General features: G+C 49.2%; 1 protein-coding gene and 1 non-coding gene across 3 annotated transcripts; both read right to left on the reverse strand.

The window, feature by feature from the left end:
* Nucleotides 1-2,020: 2,020 nt before the first annotated feature.
* TRNAS-UGA lies at nucleotides 2,021-2,102 on the reverse strand. Its single transcript has one exon. It is a non-coding gene; the product is annotated as a tRNA-Ser (tRNA).
* Nucleotides 2,103-2,571: 469 nt separating this feature from the next.
* On the reverse strand, nucleotides 2,572-5,167 carry LOC123424722 (WEB family protein At2g38370). 2 transcript variants are annotated; one of them, XM_045108394.1, is made up of 3 exons: nucleotides 4,827-5,167; nucleotides 4,237-4,519; nucleotides 2,572-4,182 (listed from the first exon to the last, which is right to left on the reverse strand). In XM_045108394.1, exons 1-3 carry the CDS (start codon nucleotides 5,040-5,042, stop codon nucleotides 2,864-2,866), a joined length of 1,818 nt encoding a protein of 605 aa, XP_044964329.1. In that variant the 5' UTR covers nucleotides 5,043-5,167; the 3' UTR covers nucleotides 2,572-2,863. The 2 variants fall into 2 exon arrangements, with proteins under 2 accessions (XP_044964329.1, XP_044964328.1); XM_045108393.1 differs by having other exon boundaries at nucleotides 2,572-4,519.
* Nucleotides 5,168-8,717: the final 3,550 nt, after the last annotated feature.

The following is an 8,717-nucleotide window of genomic DNA, read 5'->3' on the forward strand; positions in this document are numbered from 1 at the left end:
TGGCCAATTGTCTTTGTAGTCGGCGCTTGTGAGAATTTCAGCGAAAACACGTGCCATTCGTAACTAATGTTGTCTTATCCCTCACGTCTAATTGTGTAGGAACCTGGGAGTGAAAGACTTACACAAGCATAATATTACTCTTCTTGTCAAGTGGTGGTGAAAGTTGAAAACACAGCAAGGGTTGTGGCAAGATGTAGTTAGAGCTAAGTATCTCAGAAGAGATGATGTGGCCTCAGTTACAAGTAAGTTTGCGGATTCTCCTGTTTGGAAGATATAATAAAAGTAAAATCTCATTATATGGCTCGTAGAGAAGTGGTGCTGAAATCTGAAAATATTACAAGGCTGTGGCATGATTCTGTTGGTGGTAATCCCCCGTTAAAAATACCTATGCTGATCTGTTCTACATCTGCAATTAGAAGGATATTACAGTGGGGGGGGGGGGGTAAAGCGGGGGTGGGGAATGACTTTTTCAGGAGACAAATGATTTATTTGTTGGCTGGTCAGTGGGTGGAGCTGAGGAAGACTATTGATGGTTGGATCATATATGATGAGCCAGATCAGATTGTCTAGAAGCTAGGGGGTGGAAAAAGGTTTTCTACTAAATCTGTTTATGAGTATCTAGAAAGGAATGTTGTAGCTTGTGACTTTAGATGGATCTGGAGAGCAAAATTGCCTCTGAAGATCCAGATCTTCCTATGGCATTTGTTTCAGGATGTTATTCTCACTCGGGATGTGATGAATAAAAGGAAGAGGAAAGGGAATTCTAGATGTTCGTTTTGTTCGGAGAGGGAAACTTCTCAACATCTGTGATTTACTTGTCGTGTAGCTAGGGTGGCATGGAGAACTATGGGTTGTATGCTTGGTATCAGTATGGGTCCTAGTAATATCTGGCAGTTTTATTCCTGGTGTTATGTTTATCTGCCTAATGGAGCTAGATTTTACACATGTGGTCTTGCTGCTGTTTGTTGGGCGTTGTGGAACTCTCGCAATCGTGTGACCTTTGAAAATAAGAAGTTGAGGTCTCATTTTCATGTTATTTACTCTGCTTGTGGCTTCCTTACATATTGGGTAGGGCTGTTGACAGGGGAAGACAAAGATGCAATGGAGCGAGGGGCTAAGATGCCGAAGAGCAACGCGTCGGCTATGATGAGGATCTGTGCGGCTCCGGAGGAGGCCTAATGGAGGGGTTTTCCAGTTTGCTGTCTGGTGGTGTTTAGAGGTTCAGGAGCTTTAGTTCCTCCCTGTGTGTGGAGTGGTTTCAGGCATAGACCTGTGTTTTTCTGTAGTTCTGATACTGTCTTGAAATTTGGCTTGCTGGGGCAAGGTTTGTTGTGCGAATTGGATAGGCGTTCTTGGGTTTTCGCCTGCGGTAGGCTGCTCGATGACAAGTTCCTATGGTGGGTTTTCCAAGAGTGCTTTGAAGTCGCACCCCTTTCTGGGCAAGGTTTGTTGTGCGAATTGGATAGGTGTTCTTGGGTTTTCGCCCTGCGGTAGGCTGCTCGATGACGAGTTCCTATGGTGAGTTTTCCAAGAGTGCTTTGAACTTGCATCCCTTTCTGTTTTTTTTCTTCTTTTGAATGGACTATGTATTTTCGTTATGTCAAGTAATGGAAAGGGGTTTGCCCGGTTCAAAAAAAAGTTTAAATTGTGCTTCCAACAAAGCCTTGGCAAAGAGAAAACACCAATTCTTGCAAAATTAATGCTCGCAACCTGGCGACGAATTTACATCCGTGAATAAAATGGGCGCCATAAGTGAAGAACTGCGCGCGACAACTTCTTTTTCCTATTTTGAAACTGCACGCGACAACTTCAAGTAGCATATCAAAGTGATGCGGACGATGTTTTAATCCCTGACGAGGCGCAAAACTTGTGGAAATGGAATGGCCCATCAGCTCTCAGAAGAGAAGACAGAAGGTCCAGCCCAGCCCAGCAAAAACGAGCTGGAAGACATCAGCTCTCAGAAGAGAAGACAGAAGGTCCAGCCCAGCCCAGCAAAAACGAGCTGGAAGAAAAGGTAAATCGTCGACAGCAGGGATCGAACCTGCGCGGGCGTAGCCCAACAGATTTCAAGTCTGTCTCCTTAACCACTCGGACATATCGACTCGTTGTGTTGTAATCCTTGTGTACCCTATATGTAAACAAGAAACACATATAAGTTTTTTTGAAAAACTTTTAGCAAAGGGAGAGCATTGAAAACGGTATTTTTTTTAATCGAAAGGCAGCGGACTACTACTGAAGGAGTACGATTAATGTCATCCAAGTCCAGAGGGACAATATTACAGTGCTAGCTGAACCAGTGTCTACCATGTTCACAGGGTGCACACAGTACAGAGTTTACTGAACCGATAACTCTCCATGTTCATACTTCATAGTGCTGCACATGCTATACTTGCTGTTAACTAGCCGTTTGTTACCTACTATATGTACTGTATTTAGAGCGGCAGATCCAACTCTAAGGTTGTGTTGATGTCTTCCATGACCACGGGGTGCATTATCTCTTTCTAACCAAGGAACAATACTCATCAGGCACAGCAGAGTAAGAACGAACGACTTTATCCAAACACAGCATAATACTGGTACAGATGAATGTCTTCTTCCATAGGTAATAATAGTGTTGCATGTTCATAGAGCACATGATACTGGACTGATGCTAGACTGTCTAACTCTTATGACTACCCTAACAAGCAACATCAGTCAGCAGATGCCAGACTGACGAACTGGTACATGGAGCTACAGAAAATATCAGAACCTCACTAGACCTAGAAACATATTATACTCCTAGGAACATTATACACGAACACATGACATGGAAATAGGGGGTCAAAACACTCAGTAACTAGCTAGTGTTCTGGCAGAGTTGACATCAGTTCTCATCCGATCCTCTCTTCTTCTTGCTCTTAGCCTGCTTTGCCAGGAAAACTGAAAGCCCAGTGAAGGCAAACTTCTTCCTCTTTCCGGAGAATTTCTTGTTAGCACTTGTATCACTGCTATACACGATTGCCTGCCTCCTGTTCAGGATTTGGCCAAGGGAGACACTGGAGGTTTCGCTCGTGTCGTCCGACACGCTCTTGTCGTAGCCATCAGGCCCCATTAGCTTCATACTCAATATCTGCCCGATCGACAGTGTCGGCTTCATGGAGTTGTCTGAAACATCAATGATGTCCATGCAGTGAGAATCATGTTTGTGACGATGTGCCGCAGTTTTGAACTTGGGGGAGCCACAGAATGAGCGTCTCTTGTGTCCGGTCTCGGATCTGCATCTCCGAAGAGTCTCTTCCACCGCAAACTTTCTTCGGTTGGCAGTCTCTACCCTCTTCAGGGCCTCTTGTAGTGCCTTCTTGCATTCCTCAACCTCCATTTTGGCTTCCTCCAGCCTTGTGAGTGACTCCGACTTTGATTGGTTGGCTTCGTCGACATGGACCATGGCAGCTGCAATCTTGTTCCTCGAGCTTTCATCGGCCTCTTGAGCCTTCAAAGCAAGCTCGGAGTACTCTTCCACAGAAAGGCTCACTCCATCTACGCCCTGGAGATCTCCAGCTGAGGATTCAGTGCAGAGTAGGGCCTTGATCTCAGCTAGTGCAAGAGCTTCAGCTGCCCTTGCTGCTTCTTCCATCTTCTTGGCTGCAAGACACCTGATTTCAGCAGTGCCAATGGTAGCCTTGGTCTGCTCAATCTCGGCAGCTAGCATCATGGCTTCAGATTTCGACGCATTTGCAGCATTTCTCAGCTGCTCTATCTCGGAAGTCATCTTCTTGATCTCGAAGAAGACGTCCGAGGGGTCCTCACGCCTTCTCTGAAGATCCTTCAGCGTCTGCAGCTTCTGCGTGGTCTGATCCAGCTCCAGCTCCAGAGAAGAAACCAAGGTGGCATCCGAGGACACCTTCTCCCGGCTCCTCTCTACAAGGACCTTCTCCGTCGCGATGTCGTTGCGCAGCGACTCGATGGAGGCCCTTATGGCAGCGAGATCACCCGTGGTTCTGTTCAGGTTCGACTTTGCCTGCTCGAGCTCCATCAGAACCAAGTTAGGATGCTGCTGTTCATCGAGCATGTCCACATCGGCTCCAGCATTGCCCTCAGGCCGCTGCTTCACTCCAGTTCCTGCTGTTTCCACACCTGCAGCTTCAGCATTTCCCTCGGGCTGCTTCACTTCTGCTGTTTGCTCTTCTTCTGGAGCTTCGGCATTTCCCCCGGGCTGCTTCACTTCTGCTGTTTGCTCTTCTTCTGGAGCTTCGGCATTTCCCTCGGGCTGCTTCACATCAGGTTCCGCTGCGGACACCTCAGTGAGAGAGCAGTTGCTCTCTGTCTGCCGCTTGTCTTCTTCAGGCTGTAATGTATCTTCAGCTGTTTTCTTCTGAATCTTGAGCTTCAAACCTGCGATGATCTTCTTGGCGGACTCGAGCTGCTTGAGCACATCCAGCGTCTCCCTCTCCTTGGCGCCGAGCTCCTTCTCTATCTGCGCCGTCTGCTCCGCCAGACTGACGCGTTGCGCGTCTTCAGCACCCACACTCCGGTCCTGCTTCTGCAGGCGGAAAAAGTAGCAACAACCAAATTAATCGGGAGGAGGAAAGCATCGGTGCTGATTTCAGCATCACCAGCCGCATTTGCCGCCGAATCACGGACAACAACCGCTCTGCTCTGCTCTGCTCCTAATTGAATGGCGAACAAACCCAAAGTACAGGGATACGGCCATGTAGGAGTACTGTGCTAGAGAAAAAGGTACTCTGCGGAACAGGAAATGGCGCCCCTCCAGCGCTCCTCCTCCGCCAAGAATGTAAATCGGGCCAAGATGAGCCGCGGCGAGAAGGGAGAGGAGGGGAGGAGGTCACCTTGTGGTGGGCGAAGATGCGGTTGACGAGGTGGGAGCTCCAGGCGGCGCTGCCGCCGAAGCGGTCGACGGCCTCCCGGACCGACTCGAACGGCGCGGAGGTGTCGATCTCCGCCCTGCCGCCGCCGACGCCGCACGCGCCCGCTGCCGGGGCCAGGTCCTCGCCGTTCACCGGGACGCGCACCGGGAGCAGGGGCGGCCGGGCCTCCTCTTCCATTCCTCTTCCTCCCTCGGGTACCGCGCGCGCGCTGCCGCCTGGGTCAGGGTTCTTGGGTTTGGGCGAGGAGCGAGGGAGAGAGTGGGGTGGGGTGGGGTGGGGTGGGGTGGTGGGTGGTAGGGCTGGAACTGGAAGCAGACAACGGGGGAGGCTCGGTTGGGTTTAATAGTGGTCGTTGACCGGCCGCCGCTGAGGTAGCCGTTGGGCTGAGACTGCACGCTTGTCGCTAATCACGCCGGCAGATGGAGCTCTTCGTCGCGGGCGGACCCGCGGATGGTTTCGTTCTTTAGTCTTTTTTGGTGGGCAGGCGGGAGAGGGCCGTTGCCCGTTGCGCGCCGCGTGACGCCGCCATCGGCGGTGCACGAGCGTCCTGCCATGGCTTTGGCTTGCATTATTGCCGCGGCGTCAGCCCTGCGGTGCCGACCGTCGCCGGCGCGCATCACGAGGTGGCAGTGAATCGAGCCGTTGGTTTGGATACGTCACATTTCGCAGGTCAGTGGTCACGCTAGCTCTTCTCGCTGCCATCTCTTTTATTTTCCGGGCCTGCTACGCACATCCGCCATTGAAGGCCGTCCGATCTACGTGTAGCCGTTTGATCCGCTCCGTCAGTTACCTCATAATTTCTGAAACGATGGCTGAGTTGCAGAAACTTTTGCTTTGTTGCAAGAATAAACTTTGGACCCGTTAATTCCTGAAACAACGGTAGAGTTTCAGAAACGTAGAATTTTTTTTTCTTCGCCTTTCTGCAACATAGGTATTTTTGCGGGAGAATTTTTTACAACAAAGGTCATGTTTCAGGAATTTTTGCAAACAAAAGTCAAGGAGCTGCTCTACGCCGCCGACGACGTGGTCAACTAGCTCGACTGCTACAGGCTACAGCACCAGCACCAGCACGAGCTCCTGCAGCTCGCCAGGGGGCCGAGGTGCGGCGCCTGATTCCATTCCTGCTCAAGCTCATGAAGCACGTGCGAGGGGAAAAGGGGACGGGCGTACCTGCTTGGGGTGGTACTGGCCGCCGCCGCTATCGAAGGAGTAGTCGTCGTCACGGCGAGCCCCGGCCGCGTCGTCGCCTCTCGAGAGCCTCCCCAGATCCACTAGTCGCCCGCCTCCTCTGAATAGATCGTGCAGCTTCGGACCGTTTCCTGAAACTATGCTCAAGTTTCAGGAAAACGATCAGGTCGTTTCTCCGATGGATGCGGGATCTGATCCGTCAGATGGATACCAGATCGACGGACGAGGAAAGGGATGATAGATCCACCGGATCAGCCGGTGGGACGAAAGACTTTCCCTTTATTTTTCACACATACTCATAGCTATTGACAGAAGATTGAAAAGGAATTATACTGGTGATTAGAGCAAGTCCAACTGTCCGACTAAATCAGAGCATGCGCTATGTCCCTATTTTGTCTATTTGGGTCGGTCGGTCAAACATTCATGTTCGTTTTTGAAATTGGGTCGGCGGTTGCACCCAACACGACCAGCTATCCATTTTAGGTGACGCGAAAAAAAATAAGTAAATATTTTAAATATATAGAAATCATTAATTAAACATTTAATGTCGAGAAGGCGATAGTGTGTATTAAATTAGGCTGATCATAGTGGGAGTAACTAAGGTAGTATCATATACTTGAGACTAGCAAACATGCTGATGTGGCAGACAATTAAAAAAAAGAGAGAGGGTTAGAGTAACATAGGTAGATACCGTGACATGTTAAATGATATGCTACTATGTGTTATGCATGTCAGTAAATAAGGTCATCTATGATACTACTTTATGATACTATGCACTATGAAGATAGTATCATACAATAGTATCATATGCATGATACTACTATATGTTACTCCCCACTATGACCAGCCTTAAATATAAAATTAAATGAATTAAAAAAGAGGAGGCGCGCTGCCCTAGGCGTCCTCCTTGTCGTCGTTGTTGGGGTCGGTGAGGTCGATGAGCGTCGACGTCGGGTCAACCGAGGGGAAGGCCGTCTTCCACGCAGCGGCGACGTCGTCCGCCGGTGGTTGCACTCGCGCTCGCTGGGCCTCGCGCTCCATCACCTCAATTCGTCGGGCCTCCGCATCCTCCTCCGACACCCGCCACTTTTGCTAGTGCTCCAGATAGTCCGCCTCGTGCTCTGGCATCACATCCAACCAGACGGGTGGTGTGCTGGCCCACTCACGCACCACCCCGTCCCAAGTGTACAACTCGGGCCTGAGGACCACCCACCCTAGCTCGGGGCGGAGGGGGTGATACTTCTCCATCGTATTTACTTTTCCAAACTATTTTGCCCTTGTTTTGGACTCTAATTTGCATGATTTGAATGGAACTAACCCGGACTGACGCTGTTTTCAACAGAATTGCCATGGTGTTGTTTTTGCGTAGAAATAAAAGTTCTCGAAATGACCTGGAAATTTACGAGGATTTTTGTGGAATATATAGAAAATACTGGCGCAAGAATTACCTGGAGAAGCGGAGCCAGGAGCCCACAAGCCCAGGAGGCACGCCCCCCTAGCCGCGCCTGGCAGGCTTGTGAGGCCCTCGTGGCTCCGCAGCCTCCAACTCCGGCTTTATATATTCTCTCTCGCCCAGAAAAAATTAAGAGAGAAGAGTTCATCGCGTTTTACGATACAGAGCCGCCGCCACCACCTGTTCTTCCTCCGGAGGGCAGATCTGGAGTCCGTTCTGGGCTCCGGAGAGGGGAAATCGACGCCGTCGTCATCACCAACCATCGTTCATCGCCAATTCCATGATGCTCTTCACCGTTCGTGAGTAATCTCATCGTAGGCTTGCTGAACGGTGATGGGTTGGATGAGATCTATCATGTAATCGAGTTAGTTTTGATGGGGTTTGATCCCTAGTACCCACTATGTTCTAAGATTGATGTTGCTACTACTTTGCTATGCTTAGCGTAGTAATCGTTCCAGAACTCCTTAATAATACGTGCATTTTGCAAAGATTTCTCATTGAGCGCTTGTCACTAGAGCCCGAGTGCCATGATTTCAGATCTGAACCTATTATGTTTTCATCAATATATGCGTGTTCTTGATCCTATCTTGCAAGTTGTAGTCACCTACTATGTGTTATGACCCGGCAACCCCGGAGTGACCATAGCCGGAACCACTCCCAAAGATGACCATAGTATGAGGAGTTCATGTATTCACTAAATGCTAATGCTTTGTTCTGGTTCTCTATCAAAAGGAAACCTTAATATCCCTTAGTTTCAATTAGGACCCTGCTGCCATGGGAGGGATGGAAAATAGATGTCATGCAAGTTCTTTTCCATAAGCACGTATGACTAAATACGGAATACATGCCTACATTACATTGACGAACTGGAGCTTGTTACATATCACCCTATGTTATAACTGTTACATGATGAATGTCATCCGACATAATTATCCATCACCGATCCAATGCCTACGAGTCTTTTCCTACTGGTCCTTGCTAAGTTTACCGCTACTCTGCTTTCACTACTGCTACTGTTACCGCTACTGCTGTCACTACTGCTACTGTTACCGCTGCTACCGTTATATCACACTACTGTGCTACTGAAACTTTGCTGCAGATACTAAGTCTTTGAGGTGTGGTTGAATTGACAACTCAACTGCTAATACTCGATAATATTCTTTGGCTTCCCCTTGTGTCGAATCAACAAATTTGGGTTGAATACTCTACCC

The sequence above is a fragment of the Hordeum vulgare genome, chromosome 2H (genome assembly GCF_904849725.1).
Source record: "Hordeum vulgare subsp. vulgare chromosome 2H, MorexV3_pseudomolecules_assembly, whole genome shotgun sequence".
Taxonomy (NCBI): domain Eukaryota; kingdom Viridiplantae; phylum Streptophyta; class Magnoliopsida; order Poales; family Poaceae; genus Hordeum; species Hordeum vulgare.

What these genes read in the sequence shown, in the direction of transcription:
- LOC123424722 (XM_045108393.1), bottom strand. Translation starts at nt 5,042, where the DNA reads ATGGAAGAGGAGGCCCGGCCGCCCCTGCTCCCGGTGCGCGTCCCGGTG. An exon ending in GCATCTTCGCCCACCACAAG is followed by an intron (nt 4,520 to 4,826) that starts GTGACCTCCTCC and finishes TTCCGCCTGCAG; the next exon opens with AAGCAGGACCGGAGTGTGGG.